At 16.8% G+C, this 17,746-nt stretch overlaps 7 protein-coding genes across 7 annotated transcripts; 5 read left to right on the top strand and 2 right to left on the bottom strand.

The window, feature by feature from the left end:
- Positions 1-1,924: 1,924 nt before the first annotated feature.
- On the bottom strand, positions 1,925-2,824 carry LRR10 (leucine-rich repeat protein, putative; the record flags this gene model as incomplete). The annotated part of the gene is made up of 1 exon (XM_028676895.1): positions 1,925-2,824. One exon carries the CDS (start codon positions 2,822-2,824, stop codon positions 1,925-1,927), a length of 900 nt encoding a protein of 299 aa, XP_028533338.1.
- A 1,691-nt stretch (positions 2,825-4,515) lies between these two features.
- Positions 4,516-5,343, top strand: PRELSG_0943700 (conserved Plasmodium protein, unknown function; the record flags this gene model as incomplete). Its single annotated transcript, XM_028676894.1, has 2 exons — positions 4,516-5,210; positions 5,310-5,343. 2 exons carry the CDS (start codon positions 4,516-4,518, stop codon positions 5,341-5,343), a joined length of 729 nt encoding a protein of 242 aa, XP_028533337.1.
- Positions 5,344-6,658: 1,315 nt separating this feature from the next.
- Positions 6,659-7,234, top strand: PRELSG_0943600 (conserved Plasmodium protein, unknown function; the record flags this gene model as incomplete). Its single annotated transcript, XM_028676893.1, has 2 exons — positions 6,659-7,050; positions 7,132-7,234. 2 exons carry the CDS (start codon positions 6,659-6,661, stop codon positions 7,232-7,234), a joined length of 495 nt encoding a protein of 164 aa, XP_028533336.1.
- A 444-nt stretch (positions 7,235-7,678) lies between these two features.
- Positions 7,679-8,935, top strand: PRELSG_0943500 (conserved Plasmodium protein, unknown function; the record flags this gene model as incomplete). The annotated part of the gene is made up of 8 exons (XM_028676892.1): positions 7,679-7,804; positions 7,873-7,934; positions 7,998-8,092; positions 8,297-8,321; positions 8,417-8,447; positions 8,563-8,655; positions 8,766-8,832; positions 8,916-8,935. 8 exons carry the CDS (start codon positions 7,679-7,681, stop codon positions 8,933-8,935), a joined length of 519 nt encoding a protein of 172 aa, XP_028533335.1.
- Positions 8,936-9,792: 857 nt separating this feature from the next.
- PRELSG_0943400 (nucleolar preribosomal assembly protein, putative) lies at positions 9,793-11,649 on the top strand (the record flags this gene model as incomplete). Its single annotated transcript, XM_028676891.1, has 1 exon — positions 9,793-11,649. One exon carries the CDS (start codon positions 9,793-9,795, stop codon positions 11,647-11,649), a length of 1,857 nt encoding a protein of 618 aa, XP_028533334.1.
- Positions 11,650-11,957: 308 nt separating this feature from the next.
- Positions 11,958-13,826, bottom strand: PRELSG_0943300 (conserved Plasmodium protein, unknown function; the record flags this gene model as incomplete). The annotated part of the gene is made up of 11 exons (XM_028676888.1): positions 11,958-12,024; positions 12,197-12,249; positions 12,353-12,387; positions 12,484-12,563; positions 12,745-12,787; positions 12,885-12,925; positions 13,014-13,078; positions 13,160-13,225; positions 13,305-13,400; positions 13,480-13,712; positions 13,805-13,826. 11 exons carry the CDS (start codon positions 13,824-13,826, stop codon positions 11,958-11,960), a joined length of 801 nt encoding a protein of 266 aa, XP_028533333.1.
- A 969-nt stretch (positions 13,827-14,795) lies between these two features.
- Positions 14,796-17,207, top strand: PRELSG_0943200 (conserved Plasmodium protein, unknown function; the record flags this gene model as incomplete). The annotated part of the gene is made up of 1 exon (XM_028676887.1): positions 14,796-17,207. One exon carries the CDS (start codon positions 14,796-14,798, stop codon positions 17,205-17,207), a length of 2,412 nt encoding a protein of 803 aa, XP_028533332.1.
- Between the last annotated feature and the right edge of the window lie 539 nt (positions 17,208-17,746).

Raw genomic sequence — 17,746 nt, 5'->3', positions numbered from 1 at the left:
AGATATAATTTCATTGATGAATATAATTTTCATAATAAAATTTAAAAATAATAAAATTAATTTTAACATATATTAATTACTTTCTTATTTTTTTTCTCTTCCATTATTTTATTCTATCTTTGTTATGTTTTATTTTATTTTCTATTTCCTTTTATGTTTCTGTTTCTTTTATTTCCTTTTCTTCCTTTTTTTTCCTTATTTTTTCTTTTTATCCTGTTTTTTCTTTTCCTTTCTTTTTTCTTTTTTTAATTTTTTTATTTTATATTTTAAAACAAAACGAATTTTTACATCATTGTATAATTTTTTTTTAAAATTAAAATTTTTTATATATCTAAATTGAAAAATTAGTATAAATAAAAATCAATTAAAAACATAAAAAATATATTCACACACGCATATTGTGAAAATTTAAATTACATGCATTTTTTTTTTAATTCATATCTATATTTAATGTGTAAAGAATGTGTGTATACAATTATTCATATTTTTTTAAAATAAATTTAAGGAAAATTTAATTTGTTATTTTTTTAAATTAATACTTAAATTGGAATTATATTTTATCATATTTTAGCATATTTTGTTGAATGTATATCCTAATAATGATTATACGTATTTTTTTTTTTTTTTCGTTGTCGCTGCGTTGAGTGAAAAATATAGTCTAGATAAACAACGTAAAAAAAAAAAAAAAAAAAAAAAAAAAAAAAACCAAAAAAACAAAATATATTTTTAAAAATTTTAAAAATATAAAAAAAAATAAGAATTTTAAAATAATTTAAAGGAAAAATAAAATATCAAAAGAGAAAATATTTTATCCCTTTGGGCTAATATAATAAATCAATTTTTCTTAATATAATATTTTCATATTTAAAAAAATAAATTATGTTTTTACTTTTAAATATTAAAGATGAAGAGTTATTTAAGAGAAAAAAAAATTATAAGATTTTTGTTAAAATATTTTTATAGAAATTTTTAAAAAAAAAGAAATAAAAAGATAAATTTGAATAATATTAAATTTTCATCATATTTTTCCCTAAAGATAATTATATATTTATAATACCAAACACGTTTCAAATATATCATTCATTTAAGAACTTTTTAATATGGATAATATTTTTATATATAATAAAAAATTTCAAATTATTTATTTTTATTTCTTAACAATAAAATTTTTTATTATTTGCATATAATATGGAAAATAAAAAAAAATGATTATGTTCAAATTATCTTCTATAGTTGCACTGATTTCCATGCAAGGGCGCTGTTAATTAGAATTATTCAAATTCCTTTTATATATTATTATTATTACATCTATAAAAGTTATTTAATTACTTTAGAATAATAAAATTTACTAACATTATTTTGTATTTTGTGTTTAATTAATCTAAATCTCTCAATATCTTTTTGTTTATGTTTTACCTTTGTTTTTATTCTATAAATATAAATGTTTGTATTTATTGCTCTTAAAAAGAATAGAATGAAACTATAAAATAATAGGAATATTTTCTTATTCTTTTTATTAAATTTATAAGGAATGAGAAGAAGCTCTACTTACACTTGTATTTATATCTTTTAAAATTCATTTTAGTTGTATTTAGAAAAAAAAATTATCATTTCTTTTTATAATATATATAAGGAATGTTTCTAAGTATATATGAAAATAACTTTTTTTTTTTTTTTTCATTAATTTAATTAAAATTAATGATTTAATAAAAATTTTCTTTTAGTGAATTAAGAATTGTTTGTTATATAGAAAAAAAATATATTTATTATACTAATGAAAAAGAAAAAAAAAAAAAAAAAAGAAAAATGAAGGAAAAAGTAGCTTCATTTTATGTATATTTTACAAAAATAAAAACTTGTAAAGGTATATGCCTTTCTACTTTTAATTTTCTTCTTTTAGATTTCATATCTCTCATATTTTATACTATATTCTTTTCCCATTAAACTTTAATAAATTAATATCTTTTGTATTAGATAGAATAATTTTTTTGATTTCTTTGTAGGATATATCTTTAAAATAAAAATAATTATCCATATCTAAATATTCTAAAAATTTAAAATTATTTAAACTTTTTAATTGATCTTTTGGTAATGTAGAAATATTATTTATTTTTAAAAAATTTAAATTTGGTGTGATTTCATAAAAATCTAAATTTTCAAGAGGATTAGATGATAAGTCTAAAAGTTCTAAATTAGTTAATTTGTTTTTAAAATTTAAATTTTTAATACAATTATTTGAAAGATTTAACTTTTTTATTGTATTGGAAAAATAAATATTCAAATTGTTTATATTATTATACGATAAATCAAATTCGATTATGCTTTTCAAATTTACTTTTTCTATATTTTTTATTAGATTATGAGAAATATTGATATATATACAATTTTCTAAGCATTTTTTTTTAAAACCTTTTAAATTTTCAATTAAATTAAAAGATATATCTAGAAAAATTATATTAGGTAATAGACATAAATTTTTTATATCACTAATTTTATTATTTGACATATTTATATATTTCAAATGCTTATATTTTTCAATTTCTTTTGGTATATTATCTATATTTTTATTTTTACAAATTAAATTACTGAAAGCATATCCTTCACCGCTTAATGTTTTTTCTAATTGTGTTAGTCCATTTTTTACATGAAATAAAAAATTGTTTATTTTATCATAATTATCATTACTATTATTATTATTATCATTATTACTCAACTCATTTTTATTCTCATTATTTAATAGTTTCACATTTTCATTGTTATAATTTCTTTCATTACTAAACTTTATAATATTTTCATTAATACTATTTTTACTTAACGTTTTCATCCTTTTTATTTATTAAAAGTATATTAAATATATTAAATTTATAATTATTTTCAATAAAAAGAAATATTTAAAATTTTAATTCTTTTTTTTTTTTTTTTATGTCTTATTTTTCTTTGAGTTTTTTTTTTTTCTTTTTCCTTCGAATAATATATCGTAAAAAAAAAAAATATCCTAATTTTTTTTTAGCTACATTATAAATTTTAAATAAGACTTAATATTATTTAATAAAGAGTAAAGAATTAACATAACTCAAAAAATTATAAATTAAAATTATTGAGACTTAATGTAATAAGTACTTATTAAGATTAATAAAATAATAATAACACCATTATATAACTTTTAAAATATGAAAAAAGAAAAATATATTTTTACATTTTCTTAATTTGAATAAGTGCATAAAATTTTTCTTTTCGCATTTATTTTAAAATATTATATATATATGTTTCCTTGTTAATTTGTAGTATATTAAATTTATCTATATATATGTAATTCATATATTTTCCATTTTTATAAATTATATGTATCCTTTTTTTTAATCGAAAAAATTTACTTTTTAAAAATTTTGATTTTGTAAGAGTATAAATAATGATTATATTTATTAAAAAATGTGAAATGGTAATAAAACAGAGATATATAATAAAAACTAAAAAAAATTAAAAATAAAATAAAATACATATATAATAATAAAAGTTAATTTTAATTATATACTTGTGAAATTATCTTTCTATTTTTTAAAATTAGCAATTTTTAAATTTTTACGAATGTATATAAAAATTTATTATATAGAAAATTTTAAATAATTAAAACTGAGAATAATCTCAAAATTATTTAAAAAAAATTTTCAAATGTATAATATTTTTTTTTTTTAAATAAATTATTTTATTATTTTTTAAATCTTTAATATACAACAATATGCATATATATATATATATATATATATTTTTATTTGTTCTGTTTTAGTCTATTTTGTTCTATATATAAATATATATTTTACTGTTTTTTGTTGCTCAAATATTATTTATATTATTTTATTTCTTATAAAATAAATGCTGCTTTTTTCGGTTGTTTTTTTAAAAAAATGCATCAAATTTTCTTTTTGATATAAAAAATATATAATCACTTTTTTTTTTTTACACAAAAAAAGAAAAAAAAAAATGCACCTCTATATGCAAAACAAAAAAAAAAAAATCACATAAAAAACTTTCAAAAGAAAGTATTTAGAATTTTTATTTATACTAAAATTTATAAATATATGTTATATATATGTATATATATTATATATTACATAATATATATATATATATATATATATATATATATATATTATATAATATATAATATATTAATATTTTAAATTGATAGATACACCATATTATAATTTCTTTTTTTTACTTTTTATTATTTTTCTTTTTTTTTTTTTTTTTTTTCAATGTATTTTTGAAAATAATTGTGTAATTAAGATGGAAATAAGCAATTTTTTTTCTTTATATCTACATATATATATATTCATATAATAAGAAAAAAAAAGTTACACATTGAATATATATAATAATAGGAAATTTTTTTTCTTGTCATTTTATTATATTTTTAATTTAAAAATATATGCATTATTATTATTTGTATAAAATATTATATTTTTATTTTATTTTTTTAGTTAACTTTTTTCATTAGAATTTTTAATTTTTCTAAAAATGGGAAATAGTACTAAAATTAAATATCAGTGTCAATTGATATTTAATTTTATCAAAAATTTTATTTTTTTCTTTTATGAAAAAATGAATATTGGAATGGAAATAATTTTTAATTATTTTGAAAATTTTAGAAGTGAATTATATAACTTAAGAAAAGACCCTATAAAGTTGATTTATGTTGTAATTTTTTATTTACTTTTTTTTTTATCTGTATGTTTTTTAATAATTAACCATATAACGAAAAATAAAAAAAAAGTTAGTAAAAATGTATCATCTATCCGTGCATATCAATATAGAGAAAGAAATCAAAAATCATCTAGTAGAAAAATAACAGAAAAAAAAAAAAATCAAGGAAAAGCTAATGAAAATAAAATTAACGAAAAGAGAGATCATGAACATGTAGCGAAAATAAAAAAAGATGCCACTAAAGATAAAAGTGAAGAAATTATTTATAACGAAAAAAAATTTGAGAAAAAAAAAAGAGAAAGTAAAATATTAAAAGAAATTCCTATTTCTAATTCATTATACAGCGATAGTATTGCCTACATTGACTTAACTGTTAGTGAATTAAATTTAAAAGAAAAAGAAAAAGAAAAAGCAATATTAAATGAAAAAAAAAAGACTAGAGGAAAAAAAAATGGAAACAAAAAAAATACTCTTAAAAATGGTGTGATTGATGAGCCACTTGTTAGTAGGTAATAATTGCTTCTTCTTCTTTTTTTTCTAACACGTAATTTGTGTTTAATTATTAAACTATCCTAATTTCTTTTTTTTTATTTTTAATGTTCTTTTAGATATGGTAGAATGCTTAAAAGAAAAAATGCATAAGATTCAGAATAACCAATAAATATAAAAAAATGATAAGAAAGTTTAAAATAATTTGAAAAAAATTATTAAAGTCTAATATATTTCATTCTTTGGTTCATTTTGTCTCCTCAAGGTCATAAGAATTCTATAAAATATTATTTTTTATTTTATTATATTCTGTTAATAATAATATATAATTTTTTTCTTTACATTTTTAAAAAACATTATTTTATACAAAAAATGTATTTATTTGAAAACATTTTAAAGTTAATATATCAATATATGTTTTATATATATATTATATACATTTAAGATATACTTTGGTATTATATACATTTTATCTTAAAAGTATATCTTTTTTTTTTTTTTATTAATTCCTTAAAATTTTTCTAGTTTCTATTTTTCCATTTTGTTTTTTTTCTTTTTAGTTCTTATAATTTTTTTTGTTACTATACTATTTTGGCTTTTTATTTTGTTTATTATGTTTCAAAATTTTTTTTAATTATGTTACTGTACTAAATTTTCTCCTTTTTATTTTTCCCACTTTTATTTTGACTCTTATGGTTCTTGATTTTTTTTTTTTTCATTAATAAACAAATTGATTTCTGAAAAGTTATATTTTTTTTTTTTTTTTTTTGTTAAAAATACTTAAAATAGAAATTAGAAAAAATTTTATAGTTAAAGAAAAAAAAAATTTTTGGTACATTTTATAATTTCATTTTTAAAGATATTATACATATAGGCATATATATAAAAGTTTAAATGTGTAAAATTTATATGTAATGGAAAAAAAAAAAATTATAGAATAGATTTTATAAAAACAATTATAGTAAATATTTTATTTATTAATATTAAATTTTTTTAACATATGTTTATAATATTTGAGGAAGAGCAATAACCATTTTTTTTCTTGGCTACTCATATATATATATATAAAGGTTTTTGTTTTCGTTCTATTTTGTAATTTTTTTTTTTTTTTCATTAATTATTTTAATTATTTCATTGTAGTAAATTTATAATTTATTATTAAATTTTTCTGAAAAACAAAAAATATTTAAACGTTTTCATAAGTAAAATAAAACTTATCATCATCTAATTTTAATGTTGTCGGGAATTCATTTGTTTTTTATTGCTATTCTAAATCTTAAAAAAAATAAAAGAAATAATATAGAAAAAGATAAAAATTATAAAAAAAACAATAATAAATTCTAATATTTGAAATATTTAAATTGTGTTCGTAAATTTTATAAAAGTAAACTCTAATGATATATTTTTTTATTTCATAAAAAAACATAATTTAAAAAATATATATGTTATTTATATATTATATTAAATGATGAAAGAAAAACTATTAGATGAAGACGCTTTAGAAGAATATAAAAAAATTCATAAAAAAAATTATGAAGAAAGGATATTAAAGGAAAATAAATTAAATGAAGAACTAAAAGATGAAGAATATACAAAAGAAATAATTAAAAATGAAGAAATTTATAAGCAATTGCAAATAGAAAAGGATAAAGAATATTCTAAACAATATTATTATGAAATAAATAATTTACAAGGTAGAAATAACAGAAGTATTAACAATTCATATACATTGGATAATTATACTGAGAGATTAATAGAGACACCAAATTCTTATTTAGAAAATAATACAACAGATAATTTAATAGATAATGGAGCAAACATAACCTATGCACAAAGAATAAGAAATTTTTTTTTAAATACGTAACAAAATAAGAATTTTTTTTTTATTTTTTAATCTTTTTTCGATATATGTTATATATATATATATATATTTTTTTTTAGGAATCTTAGGCAATACCTCGTGTGCACTACATTTCAGGTGATTTGTAATATTACTATATTAATCTTGGTAATTACATTTATTGTAATTTTTGGTTATCTATGAATTTATAAAAATAAAGTTTTGATGTTTTTTTAATTTTAATTTTTTTTTTAAGTTTTTTTCTTTATTTGTACTTTTATAATTAAAAATCTCTTTTTTTTTTTTTTTTTTTTGTAATGTATCCATTCAATTACGTATATAAATTTTGGCCGCTATAAAAATATATTTTTATTAAAATTACATAAAAAGAAAAGTGTATATACATTTTATATTAATAAAAAAAAAAATTCTTATAAAAAGTAAATTTTTATATATTTTCAAAAACAAAAAAGAGTTTAAAAATATCATATTTAATGCAACAGAAGAAAAATACTATAAATAAAAATACAGAAAAGTCTATATTGGTAATTTGTCTAAAAATAATTAAAACACGAATTCAAAAGAATTTCTTTTTTATTACATAATTCCTTGTTCTAATTATTTGTACTTCTTTTGAAATATAAAAAAATGAAACTTTTAATATTTTTCCTGTTTATCTTTTTAATTTCGACATGTGCTATTTGTTCATCAAAAAATGATTTAAACTTCTGTAATAGCTATCATAGAGGAATTTTAAAATATCATCAAAAAAAAGTGATATATATTAAATATTTACACTTATTTTTCATAGATTTTGTAAAAAAATTTCTATTTTATAATAGGATAAAAATGAATTTTTTAATGTATCAGCTGTTCTAAAGGATAATACTTTGGAATTATATAGGTATATAACATAATATATATATACGTGCATATTCATGCTTATACATGATGATATTCTTCATAGAGGATCAAGACTCTTTGAAAACATTGATTTAAGAGAAGTTATAACTCCACTAATAATTTTTTCAACAAATTCGGAATGTTTGACAATTAATATTAGTATGTTGAAATAAATTTAAAGGAATAAAAAAAGTTGAAAAGAAAGAGAATAAATATTTTCTTATTATATATATATATACTTACATCTAATTAATTTGTTAAATTACATATTTATTTCATGGATTTTTTATTAAATTAATAAATTATATATTTAATAAAAAATAATATTTTTTATAAATCTTATTTTGTATAATTTTTTTATAGTTAACAAAGATTCAATAGTTCTTTGGTTAGAATAGAAATATTTAAAGACCTTTTAACTTTTTTATATATAAAACAAATTTTCTATACTTATATGTTTATATATGATTTTTATTTGTATAGTTGTAATACAGAAGAGTGTATAAATAATTGGGTAAAAAACATATTTAGAAAAGTGGAAATATAAACATATATATATGCAACAAAAATATGTTTTCTATATATATTTTTTATTATAAAAAAAAAAAATCTTTATTTTTTTTTTTAAGTGGTTTTTTCTAACAAAACAAATACTTTGCCTTAATCAAGGGGAAATGAGGCATGAAGATGATAATAAAACAATTGAAGATGATCAATATAATGTAATTTAAAAAAATAAAAATTTATAAAAATATGTGATAATACATCTATTTTTTTTTTTTTTTTCTTTTCTTTAAATATTGTTGCAATAATAATATGATTTTATTTTTAGAATATGAACAATAATTTTGATGGAGTTTCCATTAATATACAAGAGGATCTTAATGATATCCCTGATGGTAACAAAATGATGACAATATATATATAATTATATTTTATTAAAAATTTCCTATTAAATTTTATTTTATTTATTTATTTGTAGTTTTAATAAAAACCGAGTAATAAAATATTTTTTTGAAATATATTTAAAGTGGCTTTACTTTTGATAATTTTTGTGAAATGTTTTTATAAATGTTTTTTATTCTGTTATTTTTAAAATGCCAAATTTTTTTATATTTGAAAAAAATTAATTAAAAATCATAAACATTTTTTTTATGTAAATTCCTATTTTTTATTATTTTCCTCCCCTTTAAATAATTTAAAACTTAAATACATATATAAATATATATGTATATTATTAAAAATGTAATGTTAATTGCAATATGCTGTTTAGATATAAAATTTTAAGATATTTGATATCATTAATTTTATATGTTTAAAAGTATTGTAGTTTCAAACTTTTTATTATAAATGTTGTAAAAATTTAATACATCACAATCTACTGAAAAAAGAAAAAAAATCTGTATATTTCAATTATATTTAATATATTTTTTTATTTGTTTCGTAAAATCTCCTACAGTAGTTTCAAAATAATAAAAATTAAATTGAGAAATATAAATAAAAAGAATCAATGAAAACACAAAAATAAAATGAAATATGCCAATTTAAAAACGAAATATAAACATTACGTTTCATTATGTTTTAAAAATTTTAATTTCTTTAGAGAAATTTTTTTTTTTTCTTCTTTCATGTTAAGTAACATATAATAGCATTGTTTTGTTTTTTTTAAATTAAAATTTAAATAAAAAAATGCTATAAAAAACTTTATAAAACATTATATATAGGAACAATACAAAAGCAAAATTCAATTTATCAAAAAATGAATACATAGAAAACTAATTAAACTTAATCATTTTATTTTAATTGATCATTTCTCTTTTAGCTTTTTTTTTTTTTTTTGTTAAATTTAAGAAAAAAAAATGGAAGTTGATAATAAGGTTCAAAGAAAGGAAATATTAATCCAATTTGTTAATCATGAGAATAAAGCCACAGGGCCTGTTATTAATGTACCATTAAGTATAACAAAAGATAATTTAGATGAATTAATAAATGATCTAAAAAAAAAAAATGATGGTTTCGTTGAAGAAGATTCAGAAGATATTAATTACTCTTTTATGATAAATGATAAGTTACCAATAAAAAATAGTTTATACGATGCTATAAAAGATAATAATATAAGTAGTGAAAATATATTATCAATAAAATATTTCCCATTAAATATTTTTAAAGTTAAAAAAATAAATACTTGTAGCGCAACTTTACCGGGTCATACAAATTCTATTCTTTGTTTGGCTTTTAGTCCAAATAGTTCTCACTTAGCTACAGGATCAGGTGATAATACAGTTCGTTTATGGGATATAAATACACAAACGCCAATTGCGACATTAAAAGATCATAAAAATTGGGTTTTAGTTGTTTTATTTTCTCCTGATAATAAATTTTTAGCCACAGCGGGAATGGACCAAACTATTTGTATATATGATACGCACACAGGGAAATTATTAAATATATTAACAGGCCACAAAAAAGAAGTAACAACTTTATGCTTTGAACCTCTCCACTTATTGAAGGAGAGTGATATTAAAAAAAAAAGTATTGATGCAAAAAAAAGAAAGAAAATAAGTGAAATAAAAGAAGAGAATAAAGATAATAACAAAAGTAAAAACAAAAAAAATAAAACGAATAAAGAAATTGAAAATAGAAAAGTACTTGTTAACAGTAATAACAATGGACATGTTGATGAAGTTATTAATGAGGGAAAGGAAAAAAATGAAGAAGCTATAAAGAAAGAGAAGAAAGAAAAAATATATAATGATAAAAAGGATTCATCTAATAGTTACAATCAAAAGGATGCATTTTTTGTAAAAAGTAGGCTAGCAAGTGCAGGAAAAGATGGAAGCATAAGAATTAATAATATACTGAATAATAATGTTGACATAATATTAACAGGACATACAGATACTATAACATGCATATTATGGTCAGGTAAAAATGAGAAAAATAGCAGAATTTATAGTAGTTCCAGGGACAGAACTATTAAAATATGGAATGTGAATGAAGGTACCTTGCTTTATGATTTTAAAGGTCACAGTCACTGGGTAAATTGCATATCTTTAAATTCAGAAAGAATATTAAAAAATGGAATTTATAATTTAGATGTTATAATAAACAAAATACATATTGAAAATCATATTGAAAAGTCAAAAATTATATTTAACAAATTCTTTAAAAATCAGAGTAATGAAAAGTTGGTAAGTGGATCTGATGATGGGACATTATATTTAATTGATTGTTTAAAAAATGGTCAGTATAAAACTACAAGATTAGTAGGTCATCAAAAGCCGGTTATTCATGTGCAATTTTCACCTGATGGAAAATTAATTGCATCTTCTTCTTTTGATAAAAGTGTTAGAATATGGTCAAGTACAAATGGCCAGTTTTTAGCTGTTTACCGAGGTCATGTAGGGCCAGTTTACAAAATTGCATGGTCTATTGATAACAATTATTTTGTTTCATGTAGTCATGATAGTACTCTAAAGTTATGGAAAGCAAATCATCTAATTGCTTATTTCAAGAAAGAAAAGGAAAATTGCAATGATACAAAAAGTGTAAAAGAAGAAGATGAAGAACAACAAAAAAAAAACAAAAAAATTAAAACATTATTGGTAGACTTACCAGGGCACGCTGACGCCGTTTATGCTATCGATTGGTCAAATGATGGAAAGTTTGTTGCGTCAGGAGGAAAAGATAAAGTTTTAAAAATTTGGTCTCACTAATTAAAATTCTTTTTTTTTTTATAATTTTAATATCGTATATTTATTATAAATAAGAATAATTTATTTTTTTATATTTAAATTTTTAATTTTTTTATACCATCTTTAAAAATTAAAAATATTTATCAATGCATTTCTTTTTATTTTGTTCTATTTAAAAATTATATTTCTCAGTTGTATTTTTAATCATTACATGAAAAACATATTAGATTTTTATAGTTCATATTTTTTCTTTAGTAAAAAATATTATTAAAAAAACTACTTTATTTTTAAAATGAAAGAAAATTTTTTTTTTTTAAATTCATGATTTTTTAAAGTATCTTTTCTTCTATATCTATGTATTCTTCGAATAAATCTAGTAACAATTGCAAATGCTTCCTTAAAAAAAAATAAGATTCACAAAAGAAATAATAGACATAAAAAGATAAATAAAAAACAGAAAATTTTTATGTTCAAAATAACATTAAAGAATAAAAATATTTTGATCATATTGTATATATTTTTATATACTTTTCATATTTCATTAATAATTTAATTTTATTTTTTATACTTTTCTATATCCTCTAGTGCAGCTAGTCTTTCTTCAATGTTATTCTCATTATTCTAATTATATAAATTTTATAAAATAAAATAAAATAATATCACTTTTTTTTTTTCTTTTCTTATTTTATTTTATTTTATTTTTTTTGGTATTATAGAATATTACAGTAGTCACTACTTTTCCAGTGTCTTTTCCTTTAACTGCATCTACATTTAAATTAATTTACGAATAAAAAATATATATATTAAAAAAATTAAAATACTTAACATTAAGTTTAAAAAAAAAAAAAAAGGAACCTAATTCTTCATTCCAATTTTTTCCATTTCTTAAATTGTTTAGCTTAAGTTTAATTATTTTAACTTTCTCAAGATAAAATCTAAAATACAAAAAAAAAGAAAAAAAATAATAATTTAAAAAAAAACTATTAATTTTCTAAATAAACTAATTATTTTTGAAATTATAAATATTATTATAATCTTTCGTTATTTTAAATGTTAATTATCATTTATTATAATTTTTTTCATGATGAGACAATGCAGCATATTTTATATGCATACTTTTCATAATTACTCAAACTTTTTTTTATTTCTTTTTCATTTTCTATGTGAATAAAAACAGAGTTATAAATTTTTTTTATTTTCTGTTTGTGAAATTAGAAATTCTTTAATTTAATTGTTTTTATTATAAAAAAAAATACTTTTTTGTTGAATATATTCATCTCTTTTTATGGTGTTTTTTCTAAAGTAAAAAATTGAAACAAAATATTTTTTTAAAGTGTATTTTCAAAAATGAGAAATTTATATATTTTTCTTTTTTTTTTTTTAACTGAGTCTTATTATTTTTATTATCTTCTTGTTTTTTCTTATTTTCTTGAATCTTTTCTATTAAATTCTAAAAAAATTAATAAAAATATATTTAATTTGATAAATTGATATAATTTTACAAAAAAATATATTTCAACAATAATTTTACTGATATATCTTTAAAATTTGAGTGAATATTTGACTTAATTTTTGCTTTGTTCCAATTGGATATATCCTAATATTTAAATGTATAAAGAACATATTTTTGTTTTATTTAGAATATTTTTAAATTCATTTTTAAATTTATTATGTACCTCTTCATATTGATAATTTTCTTCATTACAATGACAAGGTTTTGCAGTTTCACATATATAGCAATATTCATATTTTACCAATATTTTAGCATTTTTCTAATGGAATATATCAATTTTTAAAATTTTATAATGCTTTTGTTTTAATATTTTTTTCTCATTAATTTTGAATGCTCACAACATCATCTTGGTAGATATGAGAAACTTCTAGATCTTCTTTAACTAAACTATTATTCTTTTTTATTCGTATTTCATTCTCTTCATAACTTTTTCCACATGTTTTATTTTCAGTAATTTTATTAGATATACTTTTTATATTTCCTTTATTTTTAATTTCTTTATTTTCATTTTTTAAAATTTCTCTTTTAAGACTTAAATTATGTTTATTAAAAACAGCTTGTTTTATTCTTCCTAACGATATGATAAATATTATTAAAAAAAATGAAATTTTCAAATAATATAAATATAAATTTATATAAATAAATAGACAAGAAATTACGTACTATACTCTATTAAAGGGTTCATTTTTTTTCTATATATTTTTAAGTTAATTTTTGTTTGACTTTAATATTTTTTTATTAGGGATTCATTTATTCAATTAAATATTTTTTAGTATAATTTTTTAATAAAGAAAAACAAAAAAAATTATTAAAAAATTCCTATAGAAATTTATATCATAAAACATTTTAGACAATGTATTATTTTAGAAAAGTATTAAAAAATTATTTTATTTTTATTTTTTGGAAATTAAGAACTTCAAAAAATATTAAAAACATACTTTTTTATGTTTATAATAAAATATAAGAGAGAAAAAGTGTAATTTAAAAAAATTAAAGATGCTTTGTTTTTATTTCTTTCATATGGCGAACAAATAAATACCAAAATAAATTTTAACTCTTAAGTAAATTTTTTATTATCAATTATTCTTTAATAATATTATGTATATTTTTTAGTATATTCCATATTTGAGTGAAAACTAATTTTTTTTAACTTATTATAAATGTTTTAATTTAAAATAATTAAACATTGAAAACTTTATAAAAAAAAAAAAAAAATTTAATTATGAAATTTATTTTGAATTATAGAAATCTCTTTAACATAGTTACATCTTTTTTAATGTTTTATTAATTATGCATTTTTTGTGTTATTAATATGAATATTACATATATAATTAATTTTTAAAAATTTTGTTAATTCAAAAAATTTAATATTTTTTTTTTTATTTTTATATATTTATAAAACATGTTTATTAAAAAAATATAGTATTATTTGTTATTAACTTTTCTTATATATATATATATATATATTTTAAATTTCTTTACTATTTTTAATTAATAAAAAAAATATGTTTTTTATAACTATTTTTATTTAATTTTCAATCTACTAAACTTTTTTTCTTTTTATTTTAGGAATATAAAATCAATTTTAAATTATGTTTCTTTTATTATATTTTTTGTATTTTATATTTATTATATCATTCCCATCTTTTATAAAATGATAAATAATGAATTAGATTACTTAAAATATATCATTTGTGATATATTTGGTTATTCATGTAGTGAGATAGTAGAATTAATTTTAGTATACGGAAATAAATTAACTATTAATGAAATTATTAATTTATCAAATTATGAATTTAATATAGTTAGAAATATTTTATTATGTTTATTAATTCATAATATTTTAGATATTAATATAATTTATAGTAAATTAGATGAATGTAATCATGTAACTAATGATGATAAAAAGATCACTTTATCATTTGAAGAAAAAAATAATGAAAATATTTTAAATAAAAAAATAGAAAAAAATAAAGAAATGAATTTAAATGAAATATGTCTTCTACCAGATAATGAAAATTATAAATATATGAAAGGTTGTAAATGTACTTACTGTATTTGTAAAATAAAACGAGTTGAATACTTTGTTATTATTAAAAATATTTATGTTCTTGTTAGATATTCTTCGATATTTTATTATATACATCCAACGTGCATAAATCAAAAAAATGAAACATCAGTAGAAAATGTGAATAATACCAACAACAATTATAACTTTTTTCATTCAGAAAATACAAATGATGACAATATCATTTATTTAGATGATAAAAATGAACAAGCGTTAGAAAGAGATGATATTATCAATTTTATTGAAAAAATTATTCTTATAAGAATTATAAAAAATGGAAGAATGACCGTTGATAATTGTTTAAAAGATTTGAAACATGATGATTATGTAGAAGTTTGTAAAAAGAAAATTCCTAATATTAGTAAGCGAAAATTAAGGTTAATATTTTTACAATTATTAAAAAAAAAATTTATAAAAAAATGTAAATATTTTAATGAGCATGTATGTGAAAATAATAAAAATCAAAATGAAAATCTTCTCATTTATGATAATTCTATTAATTATATTAACTTGGATTATAATCAAACTGTTGATAATATAGAAAACAATATTGATGATACACAAAATAATTTTAATAGTATTAACAGTAATAATAATAAAATAAACAATAATTTTAATTCTCTTGATAATAACATTAATAATAATTACAATTATAATATTATTGATAACAATATAGACAACATTTTACTTTATCATAAAGCTAATAATACAAATGACACAAAGAAACACAATATGCCAAATATAAATGGACAAAGCAACGATGTTAAATCTACTTCAAAAAAAGGAAAAAAAATGCAAAGAGAAGCATCATCAGTAATAATCGATAAAAAAAAAAGAAAAAGAAATACTGAAACAAATAATATTAAAAAGGTTAATATTTATCAAGATGAAAATGACATAGATGACATTTTTAATATTCATGATGAATTGAATAAAAATAAAAATAATAATTTAGTTTATAATAATAATATAAATGAAAAATATAATGAAAAGTTTCTAGAAAAAGATAAAGTTCTTGTTATAAATAAAATAAATGAAAATCCACATAAAGCAAATTATTCAAATGATACAAATTGTTTTTTAAATAAAGAAGATATGCAAAATAATCTGTTAGAATATCTTGATAATCCCTTTACCTATTTTCAAGCGAATAGTGAAGTATTATCTCTTTTATATTTGAAGCAGGAATGTTTTAATTTTATAATTAATTATTATAATCTTAATGAAATAGCAAAATGTATATTATTCTATTTATTAAAGAATGTTCAGCTTAATTATTCCTTCGAAGACAACAATTATAATATCACTTCATCTTTTTCTTCATTTGAAAATATAGAAAAATATGTTATAGAAAAATTGAAAAAGAAAAAAATATTTGTAGATAAAAATATAGTATTACATAATTTAAATACATTAATCAAATATCCTGATAACTTAATAAAAACACAATGTAATGAGATCATATGTTATGCCGCTGACTTTTATAATATAAAAACTATTTATAAAAGTAAAATAACATCAAATATAATAGAAAATATGATAGGATTGGATGCATTAAGGATATGGAACTTTTTAATATCTACCTCTGACGAAAAATCCAATGACGAAATAATAAGTGAAAATGTTTTAATCCCTTTAAATGATGTTAGAAAAAAATTGTATAATTTACTCTATCATGGATTTATAAAATGCCATGAATGTAATAACAGTAATAATAATAAAACTTATATTAAACACTCATTATCATTTTCGACGAATATTTATTATACAAATAATAAAATAAAAGAAAATTTATTTATTATAGCAAAAAATATTTATATTAGAAAGTTTTATGAAAACAATGAAATAAATACTTTACACAATAAATCAAATATATGTGTTAATGATAAAGATGATAACAAAAAAACTAATAGTTTGACTTCAAGAGAATATGCAGTAGACTACTTAGAAATTAGTTTAATAAATGTAGATAAATTTATTTTTATATTTAACGCTTAGTATATAAGCACTTTTTTAATTTATTATAATATACTTATTTGTTGTGTGTGTATGTATATGTTTTTTTTTTTTTTTTTGAAATATCATTATTAGAATATATAATAATGAACTTATTTTTTAAGTTAATATAATGATTATTTTTGCAATAGTTTTTATAACATTCTTTAAAATTGATATATTATTTATTTTTAATTGGAAAAAATTTTATTAACTATTTTAATAATTCTTTGTTTTATCTTTTGTTTTTAATTATTTACTTTAAAAAAATTAATTATTAATTCCTTATAATAATTAATTTTACAATATAAGTATATTTGAAGAAATTAAAGATTTATAAAAACTAATTTTTTTTTTTTTTTTTTTTTGAACATATAATTAAAATGAGTTTTTTAAAATTTTTATAAGAAATTTAGAAGTTTATTATTAATCTATAATAACTTCTTAAAAGAAATAAAACAAAAAATAACTAGAAAAAATCATAATGAATATAATACAAATAAAATTATATCTAAATAAATATCATAACTAATTTAACAAAT

This window comes from Plasmodium relictum (genome assembly GCF_900005765.1).
Source record: "Plasmodium relictum strain SGS1 genome assembly, chromosome: 9".
NCBI classification, from domain to species: domain Eukaryota; phylum Apicomplexa; class Aconoidasida; order Haemosporida; family Plasmodiidae; genus Plasmodium; species Plasmodium relictum.
The sequence above is the reverse complement of the archived record's forward strand: the minus strand, read 5'-3'. Positions and strand labels throughout refer to the sequence as shown.